General features: G+C 29.8%; 1 protein-coding gene across 6 annotated transcripts in view; it reads left to right on the top strand.

Moving 5' to 3' along the window:
- The window catches only part of Khc-73 (Kinesin heavy chain 73), a 126740-nt gene extending 116790 nt beyond the window's left edge, over nt 1–9950 (top strand). For all 6 annotated transcript variants that reach the window (XM_087166321.1, XM_087166319.1, XM_087166320.1 and 3 more), the window contains 6 exons: nt 469–623; nt 1437–1518; nt 1605–1677; nt 3276–3443; nt 3998–4168; nt 7689–9950. In XM_087166321.1, the coding sequence (XP_087022447.1) occupies nt 469–623; nt 1437–1518; nt 1605–1677; nt 3276–3443; nt 3998–4168; nt 7689–7804 (765 nt within the window). In that variant the 3' untranslated portion in view covers nt 7805–9950. The remainder of the gene's footprint in view (nt 1–468; nt 624–1436; nt 1519–1604; nt 1678–3275; nt 3444–3997; nt 4169–7688) is intronic.
- The last annotated feature ends 10338 nt before the right edge of the window (nt 9951–20288 follow it).

The raw sequence follows: 20288 nt of genomic DNA, 5'->3' as shown, positions 1-20288 counted from the left end.
GTGCTTAAAAATATTTTTTAAGTGCTTAAAGAGTACTTAAAATGTGCTTATTTTTTGTGGAAAATTTTCTTAATTTTTTGCTATGCATCCTGTATTTTTGAGAAATGTTTCAACAGGCAGCAATAAAGTAAAATATATTCAAATGAATTTTTGTAACTTTTTATTGTGACTAATTTTATAATTTTTAGACGTATGTATGCAATGACCAAACTGATCAATCAGTGAATATTAATAAGCAATCATGTATAATGACTACTTCTTAATCTAGCCATTGTATATAATGGCATTTATTTAATCTAGCCATTATGAATAATATTAAATTTATCACTTTGGTTGCACCTTTAAATACATATGTACTCTCATAAAATACAAAAAGAATGTACTCACCTAAAACAGTTTAGTAATTAATAGTAGTTTGTTGCCAAAAAGGGAAGTTTTTCCATTGAAATTATTATTTTTTTTCCTCAGGCCAAAGTAGGTACGCCCAGCATGATATCCAGTGGTTATGGTTCTCAAGCTCTATCTACAACACCTGCCTCCAGTGAAGATTCCATCTCCATACACAGCGTCACTGAAGATTTTAGAGACACCGATTACATCATAGAAAATGCTGTTGCTGCAGGGTAAATTGTGTTTCGTTATTCTAAACTAATGTTCATTCCCAAAACCTGGTTGTACAGTGTGCAAAAAATAAACCACCCTGAATAACTTTTGACCTGATGATTGAATTTTCACGTTCTAGGACTCAAACTTAATGGTTCAAGGGAGTGACCTCAAATATGCTTATTAAGTAGTGCAGACGATCTTTTAAGTTACAAAATCAGACACAAAAACGTAATTTCTCGGACATTGTTTTTTCAACGGATTTGGATTTCTGATCCCCATATATAGAGGATAGCCGCAATAGAGAAATATAGTCATAGTAGTTCAGTCACCAAAGTTCAGACCCCTTAATATTTTAATTTTACTTTTTGCGTATTTCACCATATCTCGAGAACTTTTTAAGTAAATTTAAACATTTTTGGACACAATTATAAAATTTGTTTATCCAAATATAATTTATACAAAAAACAGTTTTTAGTAAATATTTATAATTTTGCATTATTTCATTAATTAATGATCAAGAAAATTTTGAATTGCGAGATATACAGCCTTGTTACACTATTTTAAAAAGGAGAATTTTACATGTAAAAAGAAATGAGCAAAATCGGACGAATTGTTCCCAAGAAATCAAATTTTTTTAAAAACCTAACTTTTTAAAATTTCGATTTCTCTTCATTCAATTAATTAGCATATTTGAGGTCACCCTCTTGAATCATTAAGAATGAGTGCAAGAACGTGAAGATCCGATCAAAAGTTAATCTGGGTGGCCCATTTATTTTTTTACATCAAAAATTGCTTTGCAGTTTGAGATTTTTAATTGTGTCTCGTTGTAGGGAAGAGGGGCAACAACAGTATTTTCAGCCAGACAATACTTACGATGAAAACTTCCAAAATAACAACAATGATAATGAAAAAGTAAGCAAACTTTTTTCTTCTTTTTAATATTTTGTTTGTTTTTGGAAAACTTTGTTAACTGATACAATGTGTAATTATTATTTCAGTTGGTTGCAACAGAGCAGCACCCTCATTACAATGACAATGCTCTCGAGACGAACTCTCAAGGATCTTCAGATGGTATGAATGCATTCTTACAATCCTGTATCTTGCACTTGCCTTGCGTAATCCAAGCAAGGACAGGCATGAAACGAATCGTAGTGTTACCCTAATCCTTTAATAGCCAATTAAAAAAATCCCAAAAATCTCTTTAAAGAGATCTGTGACAGTCTACACACATTACCCTAATCCAAAACCTTGGAAAACAACCTTCTATATAAAAACCTGAAAATCAAGGTTGACTTGGGGTTTTCAAACTTAAAAAATCCTTTAATAAATCTGGTCTCAGGGTGAAAATAATCTTAAATCTAGGTAATTATAAGGTTTCTTTACGCAAAGTCTTGAAATGCTCAGCTAAAATCCACCCTGTCATGAAATTTTTATGGACTATGCAATTTGATCCTATCTCTAGTGTGACGTCAGCTGATACGTCATTATGGAACGAAATGACAATACTTTTCATAAAAGCTTTAGAAAATAATTTTTAATCCTTTTAGGATGAAAAGTTTGAAACTGCAATATTTTTACTTTATTGAAAAAAGGTTTTCAGTACAAACATTTTCGTGATAATAAAAAGAAATTCCGACACACGATTGCATGCTTTCAGGGATGGTATTTACCATGTTAGGTTTTTACCCTCTTGGGAATAACTTGCTTTACCCATGGTTATTACTGCCTTAAATTATATGTTTCCCCTCTCCCCCACAGTTTTGACTGTTTCGAAAAAACAAACAAGTTTTTCCTATCTTCAGAAAATTTCTTAATACTTCCGCTATTTATATGAACGTCGTAAAAGGCGGTATTGTTTCAAGAATTCCGCACATTGTTAAAATATTCTTGTTAGCAATAATAACACAGTTTTTTATCTGTTCTAAATTTTATCTGATCAGAATTAATGGTTTTCACAGTCAAAATGAAAGTTATAAACGGCATCAAGAATTTGGAGCATTGTTAAAATAGTTTTGTTAACAATGAAGCACAATGGATCATCATCTGAAAAACTATTGCTCGTAAATGTATTAGCAGTTAAAATCTTTTTACAGAATGTGTTAACAGAAGAAAAAAAAGATCTAATAAAAACTTATATTGGAAAAAGGATTGTAGGTTAAGTATAAATGTTAGAGTTGAATGATATTAAAAAGGCAAAATGTAAGGACTTGACAAGAATTATATGTTTCTTTACTGGTAAAAACGTGTAAAACTGGTTTGTCTTATAGAGGAAAGCACAGCATGTTCTTTTTGTATTACTAGATCCCACTTAAGTTCAAATCAGTAAGAATAAGGGAAAAAAAATATAAATTGAAAAATTATTTTCTGTTCTATATTTTCAAAACACAGCCTCAGGTTGCAATTTTTTGGCATTGTTTCAAAACTTTACTATTTTTTTTATCTAATTAGGAAAAAGCCTACATTAAAAACCTAACTTTTAAAGTGAGGCAGATTTTTAGTTTTTGCAGTCAACGGCAATACTATCATTTTCACAAAATCATTTAAGTGCAAATGAGAATCTTCTTTTCCTTAAAAAAAAATAATAATTTAATGAATCCAAAAAGAAAAATTGCTATTTTCAAAAAATATTTTAAATATCCAATAATGAAAATTGTTTTTCCAATGAACAGGTGAAATTTCCAGGAATGAGTCGGAAGAAATGAAGTTTCCTTTGTGGCTGACCGTGGGAGAGAGCGTTATGATTTCCCCCTACAATAAAACTGGAGTTGTAGCTTATCTTGGCCCAACAAATTTTGCAGCTGGCCCCTGGGCTGGCGTTGAACTAGACACACCCACAGGTAAACAAACGTCTCTTACTTTTTACTGAATAACTCTATTTGGAATCAGAAATAGTAACAATTCAAAGTGGAAAATTAAAATTCAGGGCTGGCGCTTAGGATTATTAATTAGCCAGTAAATTAGCCAAATTTTAAAGTTCTTGAAAAAATTTTAAATCATTAATATTAGGTATATACCTATGTAGAATTGAGTTGAAACACCTTGAAAGTGCACTAATTTGAATTTCATTAACGTTTTATGCATTACTGTATTTCTGATTATGGATAGTTGATGCCTCTCTAGTAAATTTAAAAGAAAAATGTTAATCAATGATTAACATTTATTATCATAGGTATATAATTAATATCAATGTCATTAATATTAGGTATAAACCTATGCAGAATTGAGTTAAAACACCTTGAAATTGCACTAATTTGAATTTCATTAACGTTTTATGCATTTCTGATTATGCACCTCTGATTAATTTTAAAAAATGTTAATGATTTTTTTAAAAAAGAAATCAAATAATTAAATAAATGATTCGTTTTATTTAAATAGTTCTTAATTACTGCAGGTAAAAATGATGGGACAGTGAATGGGACGAGGTACTTTGAGTGTAAACCTCGTTTTGGAATTTTTGTTCGACCAGACAAGTTAGTGGTTGATAGTAGGGGTAGAGCAATGAGAGCTGCCCGCACCTCTTCTCCTCTAAATGGGGGAGTTACCGCCAAAAGAAGTAAAGAAGGTAAGAACTTTCTCATAATTAATCTTTCTTTATTAATGCATTTTTTTCAGTTAAAAATAATAATAGTTATTGTTGTTGAAATTTAAATAATTTAGTATTTTATGTTAAATATACAGTACGACCTCGAAAATCCGGACTCTTACGTCCAGTTCGTCGAAAAAAATAGCTTAGAATAAAAATTTAAATGTAAGAGCACAAAAACGCAACTCTACTCCAACAATGTAGCAGTAGGGAGTGAATGAAAGCTCTTAGCTGATAAGGAAATTCCAGTCATTCTTATCAGCTCTGTATGGATAACAAAGAATAGAGGGGATTCCCCTCTATTCTTTCATCCCCCAACAAAAAAAAAAGTATTAGTATCAGCTGGTACAGTCTAGTCTAGAAGCATCTGTTTCATTTAGTTGAAATTCAGCTCACTTTTTAAGCCTATATTTTTAGTTTTAATTGCTAATATTATGTTATCTAAACAATCGATTATGACGAAAAATGGCAAATGTTTGATTTTTAATGTCTCTTATTTATTATTTAAAGTGTATATTTATGTTAAGTTGTTAAAATTGGCGTCGGAGGTCTACACACACGCGCGCGCTTAATCGACCTGGCGAATGCGCAACTTCGATAATTCTATCAATTTATGTATGGTATCTACAATCTGGACCTTCCAACCCCTCCAGCAGTCCGGATTTTCGAAGTTGCACTGTAGTATATTAGTAATAATTTTTAAATATTACATGTGAACTTTTCTAAAATTACTGTAAAGAATTCCTTACCAAACCTGCTATAAACTTTCAATTACGTGCACACCAGTCACCGCTCTTTCGTGTTCAAAAGTAGTTTAAAAAAAAAAATAAAAAAATTCATGCATAGATATACTTGTCACTCAATTTAATGTTTTTGAAATACTAGAGTATTAACTCATGATACTGCAATATATGATGTACAGTGAGCAGAATAAAAAAAAAAAAAAACGGACCACTCTTAATAACTTTTGATCGAATTTATGGATCTTCACGTTCTAGGACTCATTCGTAATGGTTCGATGAGGTAACCTCGAATATGCTAATCGGTGCAAATGATGTTTTAAGTTACAAAATCAGACACAAAAACTTAGTTTCTCTGAATAAACATACCCTTTTTTCAATGGATTTGGATTTCTAACCCCCAAAATATAGGTGGTAGCCGCAATCTGGGAACTATGGTCTCCATAGTTTGGTCAGGAGAGTGATCTAAAGTTTAGACCTCATAATGTTAATTTTACTTTTTGAGTATTTCGCCACATCTCAAAAACTTTTTAAGTGAATCGAAAATTTTTTACACACTATTATAATATTCTTTTACCTAAACATTATTCTATGATAAGAATTAATTTTAGTAAATATTTATTATTTTATTTAATAATAGTTGAAAAAAATCTGAGTTGTAAGGTATAAAATTTTTTACATCATTTTAAAGTATTTAATTTTACATGACAAAATACAAAGTTTGAACCAAATAAGTTGAATAGTTCTTGATAAATTGAATTTCAAAGAAGTCTTATATTTAAAATTTGATTTCTCAGAAACTATTCAACAGATTTGGCTCAAATTTTGTATTTTGCAATCTAAAATTACATAATTTAAAATTTTATAATTGAGAGCAAATTTTTTTAAATTCAATTCCCGAGATATGGCAAAATACGCAACAAATAAAATTAACATTAAGGGGTCCAAACTATTGAGACCATATTTCCCAGATTACGGCTCCTCCCTGTTTTTAGGGTCAGAATTCCGAATCCGTCTAAAAAAAGTTATGTTGATTCAGAGAAATTATGTTTTTGTGTTTGATTTCGTAACTTAAAATGTTGCCTGTATTAATTAAGTAGCGTATATGAGTTAACCCTCTCTTTTTTTAAAAAAAATTTGCAAGTATGAAATCTATCTGTCATCCTGGCAATTGTAGACAATAGGGAAATATGTCCTGATATTTCTTTTAAAAATAAAGAGTTTAAGAATATTTATTGAGTGTTTAAGAGGTACTTACAGGGTATCCGCGCACCTAGAAAGTCATGAATTTTGGTATTTAACAAAATTAGTCATGAAATATCATAATTTCAACTCATCATCATCATAGTTGGCCCGTCAGCCCTATGTGAGCCAATGCCTTCCTCTGAAGATTTCTCCATGACGACTTTCGATTTATCTTCTTTGATCTCCAATTCTTTTCATTAATTGCGAGAAAATCAGACTCCACTGAGTCAGCCCATCTCAACTGCGGCCTTCGCCTCTTCCTTTATCCAGTGGGTCTAAAGAGCAGCATCTTTTTTATTGTGTTGTCGTCACTCATTTGAATCACGTGGGTATTTTTAAAAAATAAAAAAATCATGGAAAGTCGTGTGTAGGTCGCAGAAGTGGTCTAATTCTTAAAATGGAATCCTCCCCCCCCCCCCCAATTTCATTGTGTTTCAAAAATCTGAATTTCTAACAAAATCCCCAGTCACAGTCATATTTTATTCAAATATAAAATGTTTTCATCACGTTTTTTAAAAACTATGGTGTTTAAAAAACACCACTTCTAGAGCGAATTATCTTTAAACTTCTGTGATTTCAGAATTTGTTTTATTTTATTAATTTAAAAATTCTAACTTAAGCAAACTAGCCATTGGCAATTTTTTTTATTCCAAAATGAGAACAGAAAAATCAGGAGTATTTCTTTCCTTTCCGATGAACAAGAAATGTATCTTTAGAAAATTAATTCTGCAGAAAAAAAAATTATTTGCTTTTGTATTTTTTTTAAAGCTATTTTATTGCTTTAACACTTTCTTTACTTTGTTTTTTTAAATCTATAAATATGAAAATGTAGAGTAACAGTTTTGGTTACCCATCATTTCAATTAATGTTATTATAGCGAAAATGTGTTATTTTTCATTACTCTTCGTCTTGCTTACAAAAAAAATAAAAAAATTTAGTAATCTTTAGCTGATGAGCAATCCTGTCAAAAAATTCATAATGATCCCACTGACAGGTGCACTATCTGCCAGGGTTGGAAATATCTGCTTGGTTTGTTTAGGGATGGGAAAGTGAGATAAAAGAAGCTTATCGCTAAATTCCCCTCTATAGATGGTTTTAAAAATCGGTATATGTATTTATTTTAAAGTAAAATTTTCCAAATTTTTTCCAAAAAGATGAAGAAAAAAATCAGTTGAAGACAGAAAAAAGTTCATTATATCCAACTTCTTCACTTTTTTGGTTCACTATATCCACAAAAAATAACATTATACGTGTATAGCAAGGCACGGGAACTAACATTTCGTTCACTATAGCGGGGTTTGACTGTAGTAACTTCCTTAAGTCGTGAAAAATTCTTGGAATTAGTCATGGAAAAAGTGGCAGATATCCTGTACTTATTTTTTGTTCAAAAATTTTGCTACGCACAGGATTTTGTTTTTATGCCATATCTTCAAACTGATTTTATTTAAGAGTGTGATTGGATTTCACTTAAAATGAATGGTGCACTATTTAAGTATTTTTTTTTTTTAACGCAGATGTTTCGGTTCATAAAAGTGTCGGTCGGATAGACAATCACTCTGCAGTGAAGGCCCGCAGCCGTAGTAAAGACACGAAAGCAAGGCCGAGCAGCAGCACAAGGGGCAAGAAGTGACTCGTACCACTATCCTTGTAAAAACATTTCTTTTTTGCACATTGATGATGCAATGTCGATGAGTCACGCAGATGATGATACACACCAGTGAAGAGAAGAAGGCGGCTTCATTCCAGTTTTCAAGTAGTTAAATTCTAGTGTTAAAGCTTCTTACAAATGGACTTGCAAATTTATGAATTATTCCTAAAAGAATCATCCATAGTTCAATATTTAGAAAAAAAGCCATGATTAACTGTGTTAAGAGTATTTTTGTTAACTAAATAACCGTCCTCCTGGCGTATTTTTATCTTTTAAAGAACAGGGTTGCCACTCCACAGGGAAAAAAATACAGGGAATTTTAAATATCATCTTAAGTAACAGGGAATTTTGAATGTTTTCCTTACTAGCTAGGAATTTTGTGTTTTTATTTTCGTCTTTTAAAAAATGGTGACCACTCTAAGCATAATCTACTAGGTATTTTAGCTATAGTAAACTATTTCATTATTCAAGTATGTTCAGCTATTCTTTTTCTTTAAGTTTTCCAGCAATTAAAACTAGTGTAATAGCCCAATATAGCTCACACAAGACCACAGTAATTGTTGTTTCCTTTTAATATATTGTGTATAATATGCACGGGGAATTTTTCTTTCTTTTCCAGATTTGAATGGCAACCCTGTAAAAAAAAAACTTTTTTTTTTAAATTAATAATTCCTTTGCAAATCTCTTTACTGTCTCATAGTAATTTGTATGCACTTTTTTATGCCCGAACAGTATTATTATTGTTGCACCCCCTTTTTTTTATAGATACAATGAATTCTGTACTTAAAAGTTGTAGATTATGTCTTATCCATCCTTACAATATCTCAGATTTTCCGTACCATTTTTTTTAAAAATTGTTGTTAGAATTTTCAAAATATATTTATATAAAATACTCCATCATGCTATTATACTGTTCACCACTAAATTCAATTAGATTTTTAAAACATTCTGTGTGACAAACTTTTAGAGGGATGATAGAAGGAGGGTTGCCACAGACGACTAAAAATGTGACTATTTGCAAAGATTTAGTCAGAAAATGATAAAAAAGCAACTATTTTCAGGAAAAGGAGACTATTGGGAGACTTTTCTGTTCTTCCAGAACTGTCTTTTAGCATAAATTGGGTGAAAAGCCTGCGGGAGCTTTTGAACGCAATGAATTTTCTTTAAAATGTTGAAAATCTTTAATTGAAAATTTCAGTCATCACTTTTAAATTCAGGCAATTTGCACAGATTCCATTGTAAGGCTATTTTGTTTCTTGATCACCTTCTTAGCGTTTATTCTTACGAAATTGCGTAGATTTTAAAAAACCCAATTTTTAATACGATATTACGATGCATGAATTTCGAATTTGAGTTATCAATTTTCACAATACATATATTTGCTAAATCAATTATTTATAAAAGGGAAATTTTTTAATGAAAAAGTATTTTTTAAATGAATTTTAGTTGTTAAAAGTATTTAATTTTCTGCAAATATACAAATTTGTATGATATAAAAATTTAGCGCTAGACCACTAAAGTTTATATAAAAATGATCATATTTGCTACCAACTTGACTAAATGTATCATGGTATATGGCAATTAAGTCATTTAATAATAATTTAGTTCTTATTTAGGCAACTATTTTCATGCTTCAGGCTACTAAAAGCAACTTTTTTGTTCCTTTTTTTCTGTGGCAACCCTGTAGAGGAAAGGGCATTTTTTCATGTTAAGTGAATTCTCGTGTCAAGATTCAAAGCATGTTAAATAATTTTGTAGCAATTAAAATATTAACCTACAATTTATAAGAAGTTGAAGAAGAAAAAGTTGCTTCTCAACTTATTCATTTAAACTTTGTTTTTAGAATGTTTAACAAATTAATTATTTTGACTAACGTTCCAAAAATCCATTAAACCTAAATTGTGCACATGTATAGTTTAGTGCTTTTGTATAAATCTTTTTCATCATGCAAAATTAAACCTAATAATTTTTTTATTGTGTGAATTCATAACTTTTAAGTTTAGTACAGCCAGCACCCAGCCAGTTGGTAATAATGAAAATTGGTCTAAATTTTAGTTCAAAGAGAATCCATATTTTTTTCTAAAAAAAAAAAACAAAAAAAAAACATGCAATGTAATTTGAAAAAATATCTCTCCAAAATTATATATATTTATTAAAAAAAATTTTTAAGTTCATTTTTAAATCCTTTTAAATAATGTAGCTTAAAGCATGTATTTTTATATTTTCTCTTTGTTATAAGAGATGCCACCTCTTTGCATAAATGTTTATTTTTCCTCTTATGTTTCATTACAAAAAGTTCCTGCTCTATCATCCCTTTATCACATATGTAACCTGACATTAAGTATTAATATTGTCACAATTGGGCTTTTAATTGTAAAATGTTTTTATACTTCATAAATGGTATAACTTTTTGTTGTGTGCAGTGAAATATGTACAATAATGGCCATTCCTTTTTTTCTTCTGACTTCCTTTTTTTTTTTTTAACTTGACTTTTCTGAAAATGTGCCACTCAAAGAAATAACTCTTAATTGGCAGCTTGTCTCATTAATTTAGCTGGGATCTTTTTGTTATTGTAATATATTTTAATTTTGTGCGTTATTTTTCTCTTCATAAATGATAATGCAATTAAATGCAAATTGCACTCACCGATTTCCCCCCGAACATTTTGTTACAACTATACATTTTATTATGGTTTAAAACGAATGAAGTACTTAAATCTCCAAGACAGTACTTTAAAGGTAATGTTTCATAAAATGTCTATTTGACTTGACAATAAATTTTTAATACTATCTTATAGTTATTGAAAAATGCTAAGATGTAGAGTATATGCCTAAAGAAGAGGGTACTTTTTCTCATTTATCTATGATGGATAAAAATAATTTAGAGATTAAAATTTCTTAAAACAAAATTTTACAACATGTAGTCAAAGAAGTTTGTGCAACCTGCAAAATCTTTTTCTCAAATGCAAATTTTAAATTTTTTTATTGAAATTAGCCTTTTATTTACTCTAGATTTTAAAGTTTGTCTCTAAATTAAAGGAAAAATATCAGAGTTATCTTTATATATACACTAAATTACTTCAGGTAGTAACTTAGATGTATATTTGTCTTTATATTTGCTTTGTTACTTTCCAGACGAATGTAAAAAGAGGGGGAGGGGGGTATCTCCCAGAGTGGTGAATCTTGAAATACGAAGTGGGGGCCTCAAATGCTGTACTGTAAACTAGACAGTTAATTCATTTAGTTTACAGTTTACATTATACCTACTTTTCAGTCTCTAAAATATAAATATATTTAACCACAGTAAATAGTCCAATTCCACTGCTAATGATTAATTAAATTATTATTTTTTGATTCTTTAATGTTGTCGGGAATTAATTTAAAAGTTCATTTTATCGATATTTTAATTGATTTAATGCGAGACGAGAGCGGATTTTTTTCTTTTGATTTTCAATCCAATAAACCATTTTTTTAATTTCTGAAAATTAATTAATTTTAAACTAAATTCGAAAATGCAAAATATTTTTGTCAGCAATCAGTTGAACTAATGGTGGTGAAATATGTAATGTCCTATCCATTGATCTCCAGTTCACCCTGCAATGCACCCAAGTTTTATCTTTAAAAAACCCTGCTTTAAAAAGTTTATATAAAATAATCACAGTAAATAAATTGAATTAAGCTGCCAATATTGTATTTAATTTATTTTTGATTTTTATTTTACAATTTATTCCTTTTCTCAAACACAACTACTGAATTCAAAACATACAATTTTTTAAAGAAGTAGCCCCCTGCTAACCTCAGCCCACACTAAGGGGCCAAAATTATTTATTGCCCTCTACAAATTTAAGAAATTACACATTTTATACCTGATATTTCTTTAAAATTGTGCATTTTGGAACTGTTAATTATGACATTAATAATTGCGACTTGCAGTCAAAACAAGAGTAAAAAAGTATTAAGTTTGTGTTGGGTATTTTTTTCTTTAAGCTTCGGGAGAAGATTAAAGAAAAAATTCCTATTAAAAAAAACGCAAACTCTCTTGAAAAAAACTTAGTGTTTTGACAGGTACAGAGGAATTTAATTTTGTTTTAATGAAATTTATTTTACAAATAGAGAAATATCTGTTTAATTTAGACTTTATTAATTACTGCTTCATTAATTAAAAGAAAGTCTGTTGCAAGTGAGTAATGATTGGAATTTTTTATAATCAATTAACTCTCATTTAGAGCCTAGGTACCATTGGTACAAAACCGGGGCATTTTTTAAACCTTAATTTCTCTTTTTAAAAAAGCAGAACAGATGCCATTGTATAGAATAAAAATAGTGGATTATAATATTCAAAATCAAGCATTGACACAATGTATGAAAAAGTGAGTGAACATTAGAAAAATGGTTGTATTTTACATTTTTTAAAAATCGAAATTTTGTGTGTTGTATTGTAATACAATGTTTGAAAAAGTATTAAAATTAACTGAAATGTTTTCTGTGATATTTTTATTTGTATTATTATTTTGACAGAGTTTTTTGGACTTCTGATGTCCAAGTTAATTATTATCTGGTGTTTTTAATTATTTTTGAGTATATTGTAATTATATATGAGTATCACTGTTACTGGAAGCTTTGACAACTGTAGTTTTCAGATGTTTTAGTTTTATAAGTATATATATATATTTAAACTATTAGGGTGTCTCATTGTTTATAGAAACCAAAAAAAAAAAAAATTTTTAGATTTAAGTTGTTAAGCTGTCCAAAATCTGACCTTGTTATTGACAAAGGAACAGAAATTTGTATATTATGTTCTTCCAAAGAATAAAAATTTTTAAGATGATAATTTTAGTTTTTTATTTTAAATGAAACAGGCACTTTTACTTTTCACTTATTGCTCAATGGTATCACTACTTGGAGAAGAGATGAAATTTACTTATCTCTCAATTTTAAAACTTTTCAATGGTAGGGCACTGGGCTCATGCCCAAGAGTTTGATCCTCGCAGGCCAAAGACTCCCGTGTAGTGCATGGTGACTGATGCACGTTAAATCTTTCGAGTCGCACAGTCCTCCATGTTCTCACAACAAATCAATACCTCTTGGGGGTACTGATCCAGGAGTTTCCTTGTCTTCTGGATTGGTTCAAAATAACAAGGCTGCGGAGTTGAGTAGTCGTAAACCCAAAATTGGGTCGGCTGTTCAACGAGGGATATAAAATAAATAAGTGTTGGAAGAGCCGCAATGGTCAGGGGATAGAGCGTTCTTCCAATGAGATTAACTGGGTTCGTAACCCTGGTTGATACGAATCCGCATCCAGCTCGCAGGGAGGTTCTCGTGGTCTTCGTCTCCATGTAACGTAAGTGCAGGTTAGTTCCATCAAAAAGTCCTCTACGAAGGCAAAATTTCTCCCAATACTTGATTCAGGAGTTCTCTTGTCTTCTGGATTGGGTTCAAAATTACAAGGCTACGGAGTGGAACATTAGTAGTCTTAACCCGAACATTGGGTCGGCTGTTCAACGACGGTTATAAAATAAAATAAGTGTTGGAACTTTACAAATAGTTTCCATGCATAATTTAAGTTCTAAAATTATGTGAAATTCCAAAAAAGATAAGTTTTCTAACAATTGTTACCGAAATAATTTGATATGCTTTTATTAACCCCTTAAGGTCTGGTTTCTTAGGACAAGCGCCTTATCTGGGCGTCAGCGGGACGTAAACGTCCCGCTGACGCCAACAAAATACTGGTTTGTTAGCTCAAGACCTGGTTTCTTAGAACTAGCGCCTTATCTGGGCGTCAGCGGAAAGTTGACGTAGAGCTGACGCCAAAAAAATACTTTTTTGTTAGCTCAGCGTGAGCAGTCGGTCCTACGCAGACATTATCTCTCATTGAGCATGCGTTAATAATGTAAACAAATATTTATTTTGAATTTGTATTGATTTTGTTATTGTCGACCAGTGTTTTAGAGAACAAATAATGACTTTGTCCAAGAAAAAACACATTATAGCTGAGCTAAATGAAGAGTGCTTTGTTTAATGAAGAAGCTATGTTTAATGTCAAAATCAAAATCTTGGCTAATTTCGATGTGCTGTTGGATGTTGTCCGCCATTGCTTCTGTGGTTAACGTCACGTTGTAATCCAACTGCAGTTGAGTTGGACGGCAATTGTAGTTCAAGATGAGCGTTCGATGACGTATACTATCAAACTCGCAAATGGACCAATCAGAGGTTAGCGCTGATTTCCAGCTGACGGCGTCCTGTCCTAAGAAACCAGGCCTTTAACGCACAGATTTTTTAAAAAAACCGGCCAAAAAAAAAATCCATTTTTTTTAATGTAAAAAAACACACTTTAAAACATTGTCTTTTATTTTGGAGGACAATTTTGATATACTGTGCTTTTGTTCTATGGAAAAAGGCTATATTTTATTCTTGAATAAAATAGTTTTATAGCTTACAATCCTATGTAGATGATAAATCTCAATAAAGCGATTTTTTTTCTTAGCTTTCACATTGTTATTTTCGATTATATTCGCGTGTGAAAAATTATACCATAAAATACAACGCCGCTCGAATTATCTCGAGTGTGCACAGTTTAGCCTGTTTAGCGGGCTCAAATTAACTCGAGCGCACAAGTTAAGGGGTTACATAAACTTTTGGTTTAAATGATGACGTGAACCCAGTGGTTGGAAAAACTACATTTTTGTATGTAACTATATTACCACAGCTACTTTTTTTTTTATAATCTAGCGACTACACACTACTTTGGAGATGTCACTACTTAATTTAGACCTATGCTCAAAATAACTCGGAATAAAAAATTGGTTTATTCAAATGTGATCAATCGTCAAGAAATATTTACTCGTGTTTACATGAGCCAGTTTGTTAAAGCTTTTTATGCCTTTTTTGACAGTGAATATTCAATTTAAAAACGCCAGGAAATTGTCAAATGTTATAAATTTTGTTGAGTGTTTAGTTGTCTTATTTTCTCAAAGAAAATATGTTTAATGGCTAGTAATTCTTATTAACCCTCAGCTACAGGGGCATTCTTATAGCATTCATTGACAGACCAGATTAGTAATGATTCTATTCGAAAAAGTAACTGAATTTGAGCATTGTTTCTTTACTAAATGTAGTGCGTCTACCACTACAACAATACAATTCCAATTCACTAGACATGTTAACTCGATTCTATAATGGGGTACCTTAACACAGATGAAGGTTGACATGGTCAATGTGTCCTCACATTGATGACCTTCGGACGTGATGTGAACACGCCTACGCTGACAGAAAAGCGCGTGAATAAGATTTCAAACTCGTAACTTTTAAATCGGGTAAATATGAAAATCGATGTTCGTTATTAAAATTGCGTGAATATGAATCCCGATATTAGTGGATTCGAGCGCTGTTTCAAATATTCAGGGATGAGATTGGCCAAAAGGCAAAAAAGCTGAATTTCCAAGCAAGTAAATTTTACATACGCGCAATTGGTTAACAATAAATTCCAGACAGTTAAGATAACAATGTGTTGACATAAAATTGTGTAGTAATTTATTATTATATAAATGATTACATCGATACTTAACATTTAGTAAAAAGAAAAATTACCAATTGAAAAAATAAAGCTAGAAATTATATTTTTCTTCAGTTCACATAAGAGACAATTATTACTTAAGAAACTGTCTGGCTTAGCAAATTAAAACCACTGAGAACATACATTAACATTCCATTTCTGTTAATAAATACTGTTACATGATTTAAAGCAAATAAATCAGTAACATGACTTTTTAAATTATTTTGAAAAGAAAATCAACTTTTACAATTGGAAAATCACTATGTTTATATATTATAATCTGATCTAATTAGAGCCCTGTGAAACATATCAATAACTGTGAAGTAGAAATATATAGTAACTCCTAAACATACAAAAATTGCTATTTTAGTTTGAAAAATTACATGATAAACAGCAACTGTTTAGATAATTATTTTTCATTTGATAAGAACTTTGCATTTTATAGCATAAATAACAGCAACATTATTTTTTAAATTTTGCATTTTGATGCTGAGTTAATTAACTCTTTTTCAAAAAAAAAAAAAATTTTTTTTTTAAGTGCTATATCTTTTATGTTTGCTATATTTAGTCGTTAGCCCATCTTCAAACATCTTGTGACAAATCCTACTTTTTCTTCTTTGCAAGCCCAGAGTAAAAGTTTTGATTATATTCTATTCCAGTTTCGCTGATGTTGTAACACCTTCATATACTAATAATCGTCGATAGAAAAACAGTCATCTTTAGAGTAACTAAATCAAGATAAAATTTACTTCTTACAAAAATCGCAATAGTTGATCTTTAAATTGCGCGAATGCAAATTGCAATCCTGGATTTTAAAATAGCGTGAATATGAATCACGATTATGGATTTTGAAATCACGTGAGTATGAAACTAGATATACGATTTTGAAAATGACAAAATACAAACTGCGATATAAAATTTTTAAATCGCGTAAATACAAATCACGATTCATAATTTTTAGATCGCGTAAATACGAATCATGATGCGTAAATTTTAAATTGCATAAATAAGAATTATGAGGCATAATTTTGAATGCAAATCCCAATGTCTTATTTTTAAAGCACGTATAAGACGAAAATCGATGTTTGATATTATAACCGCATGAGCGAATCACGACATTGGATTTTAAACTCTTGTGAATACGAATCGCTACAATAGGTTTTTAAAAAGGCGTAAATACAAATCACGATATCGGATTTTAAATCTCGTAAATAAGAATCGCAACACGAAACTTTTAAATCACGTAAATACGAAAAGCTATGCTTGATATTAAAATAGCGAGAATAAGAATCGAGATATTAGCAGATTCCAGGCTTGCGACTTCTAAAAGACTTGTCTGAAGCAGCGTCGTTTGAATTACGAAAATACGAGCTATCTGGCTGCCGGGTAAAAATGCGGAAAATCTTATCATCTGTGCGTAAAAGCGGAGAAAATAGCTAAAATAAGTAAAAATGTGGAAAGGGTTGGTAGCTTTGTAGTTTGAATTTTTTGTTTACCGTTGAAAATCGGAAATAAAAATAATTATTATATTTCAGTGGCTGAATTTTCAGAAAAAGCGGAATATTTATTTTAAAAAAAGCGAAATTTAAAGAGAATCGGAGTTTTTGATAAAAAGGCAGAAATTCGAGAGACAAAAGTGAAAAAAAGCGGAAATCCGCTAAAAAGCGGGAAAATCTCATCCCTGAATATTAGAGACGACGAAAATTCGACAAACTAAAAAAAAAAAAAAAAACAAAGAAATTACTAGTTAAATCTTAGATTGGCGCGAAAATTTTGGCGGATTATAGGTTTTGACCCGCGAAAAAATTACATGCCCTGCTCCTAGACCAGGAAGGATGATACGGAAAACTCGGAATTCTGGGATACAATTGGCTGTTTGCAAAAAATGAAATGCCCTCCTGAAACATACTTTCTAAAATAGTATCAATTTTTTTGTCAAGAATCAAAAATAAAAAAAAATCTTTTTAAGGTTCAAAAGCATTTAAACAGATTGTGTGTTTAGGAAAATCATTGTGGACTCAATCTGAAAAGATATTTTATTATGGAATTTACATGTTTTTATTCTACATATAAAAGCTACTGTGTCCTTCAGAAAACAGAAGGGTTTACTAAAGATAGTTTGCTGACAACATATTTCCATTGGAGGCAATCCATATATTTAGGGCAATCTTTTTTGAATCTCTTAAATAAACCCCTCATTCTGTTCATAAACATAAGTTGCCTGTTATTAAATATTTGCAACTGCTTTAGTGTCTTAATACAATGAAAAGAACCCATCAGAAGCTTTTGTTATCAGGAAATCTCTGTAATCCAATTCACACACTTTATTGCTTAAATAGAAGATATTGTGTACTTATGTGGGAAGTCTGGTTCGATTGAAAACTATCAAGTTTTTTCAAAACAAAAATATTCCTTCTATCAATAGCAGATAGTTTTCATTTTTAATCATAGATATAATTTTTCTAATGATAATTTAAAAAATAACATATGAAAAAAAAAAATTTCAAAACTATATTGCTAGAAAAGATTACACTATCTTTCAGAAAATTGTTTCAATTGGAACAATCAAGAGAGTGACTCTGGTGGATGTTATAATGTGGGGTCGCTATAGTCAGTATGTATAAAGAAAACAAATAACGCGAATATTTACTGATAAGACCGTAACTCGTATAACAATAAACCCAACAATGTTGTGAGCAACTATTTTTGTTAATATATGTCCAGGGAACAGCAAAGTCTAAACAAAAAAAAGGAAATTGTGATTACAACACGTATCAACTTAAAAATAAAGCATCCAAGAAGATAAACATTTCACAAAAATTGCAAATTTTTGTAAAATGGAGCAATTTTCTTTTTTTAATTGTCAATTACTTTTGAGATATAGATAACCCCCCTAAAATATTTCATGTTCAATGCGTAGTAACAAAATAAAGTGCTTTTTCACGAATTTTTTTTATTTTAAGAAATTAAATTTTAGTTGTTGTGCCCGAATGTGTGACTCAGTTCGGATTATAACCTTGTGTCCATGAGTTAGCAAGAAGGACTCTGGTCGTTATAAATTAGAAGCGTAGCTGCAATTGATGAGGGGAGTTCGTACTATAGACATAGACCGTAGCTTAAATATAGCCCTTTTAGAATTAAGTTTTTAAAATAGGAGCACTTAATTGGTTAAATTAAAACAATTATTGCAAACCATAATTCATGTCAATAGCAGTGCTTAATTCCTGTCAATAATGGTTTGTTTGCACTCTATAAAATGATGAATATATATATGGATAGCCCCCTTAAACAATATTCGGTTAATGAAATACACATATAAGTCACAATTGTGCCAGATGCAAAACACATGAAAATCTTTACACAAATGTTCATTGAAAAACTTTACACAAAAATATTGAAATTAAGTTTACATAATTCAATAAATTTACAAAACTTAATATAAATTATTCAGCCATTTTTTTTAAAAAAAAAAACAACAACTTAGTACTAGATACAATCTAATAATAATAATATGATTAAGAAAGTGTGGGTTATTTGATTTATTGTAAATTCATAAATTGTATACCAAATTACGTTATTAGGAAGTTACAAGACTAAATATAACTTAATGAAATACAGAAATAGAGTTTATTTTGTATCTTTCTTTAACCAATATTATCTTTCATGCAAAACATCAGCCATAGAAAACATGTTAATTTATTTATATAATTTCGATTTACTCACAGTTTACATGAAAGAAAAATCAAATAATTTTTTAAAAATTGTGTAGAAGAGACTGAAAAAATTGTTTAAAGTTGAATCACATGAAATATTTGTTTTAACATAGATCTTTACAGTTTATAAAAAATCTGCCTCAAATAATTAGAAACAGGAAAGATATTTCCATTTAGATATATAAATTTTTCATACAGAATTTACCTCTAACAAATGGATATTTTACTTATTCTTTAAAATATTATTTTATATTTTAGAGAATCTATATAAAAAAAAAAGTTATATATTAATTTTTTTAAAAATAGAAAGTATAGAAAAAAAGTTTAAGTCTTTTTAGATTTTAAGTTAGAAAGATGCAGGATTGTTCTGTATTTACTTTTCTTATTATGTATTATAGGAATCTGTCAAAATTTGTATAAAGAATAAAATTTCTATTAAGTATAAAACTAGTAAAATTTGCATTAAGATTGAGGAAAAACAAAAATGTAAATGCTTTACATTTGGTGAATCACAATTGAAAAAGGAATTAAGAACAGCAAAATAATCAGGTTTTCAGATAAAAATCTAATTGTGTTCCAAGCATATGAATGGTAGATTTTGACTAGCATTATCAAATCAGTAACATACATCCAATTTTATTACTGGTACATCAGTCCAACTTTTCAACAAAATTTAAGAGATAAAAAAAGGTGTTTCTCTAAAGACAGAATTTTAAACTATTAAAATTAAAACCTTAAAAATACATTCCATTCTTTTGATTATAACATATTAATTCTACACCTCCCAAATATGGGCAGATTTCATTTCGGTGAAAGATTTTTTTAGAACATTTAAAACAGGAACAAGTTAATTTTAGAACAAGTTGAGTTATTCATCAAGCAGATGCACTTGACTATTTAGAATTTAGTACCCAATAACTGCAAACATCATGCAATGGTATATTTTGTTGATATGTGATTATGTAGATTTGCAAAAACAGGGCATGACGTTAAAACTGAGTTAGTTAATAAAAACTTGATTTCAGGACGTTAAATGTATTCAATCTACAAATCTATTTTTAAGGACAAAATTACAATAATTCATATATATATATATATTATTGATATATAAGCTATTATTTTCCATAACTTAGCAAAAGGAAAATAAATAAAACAAGAAAATTGAACTTTATACAAAGGCACATGATACTTTTTTATTGGCA

The sequence above is a fragment of the Parasteatoda tepidariorum genome, chromosome 6, assembly GCF_982258835.1.
Source record: "Parasteatoda tepidariorum strain Cologne lab strain chromosome 6, Ptep-v5.0, whole genome shotgun sequence".
Taxonomy (NCBI): Eukaryota; Metazoa; Arthropoda; class Arachnida; order Araneae; family Theridiidae; genus Parasteatoda; species Parasteatoda tepidariorum.
Note: the sequence above shows the minus strand (reverse complement) of the source record. Positions and strands in the feature narration are given on the sequence as shown.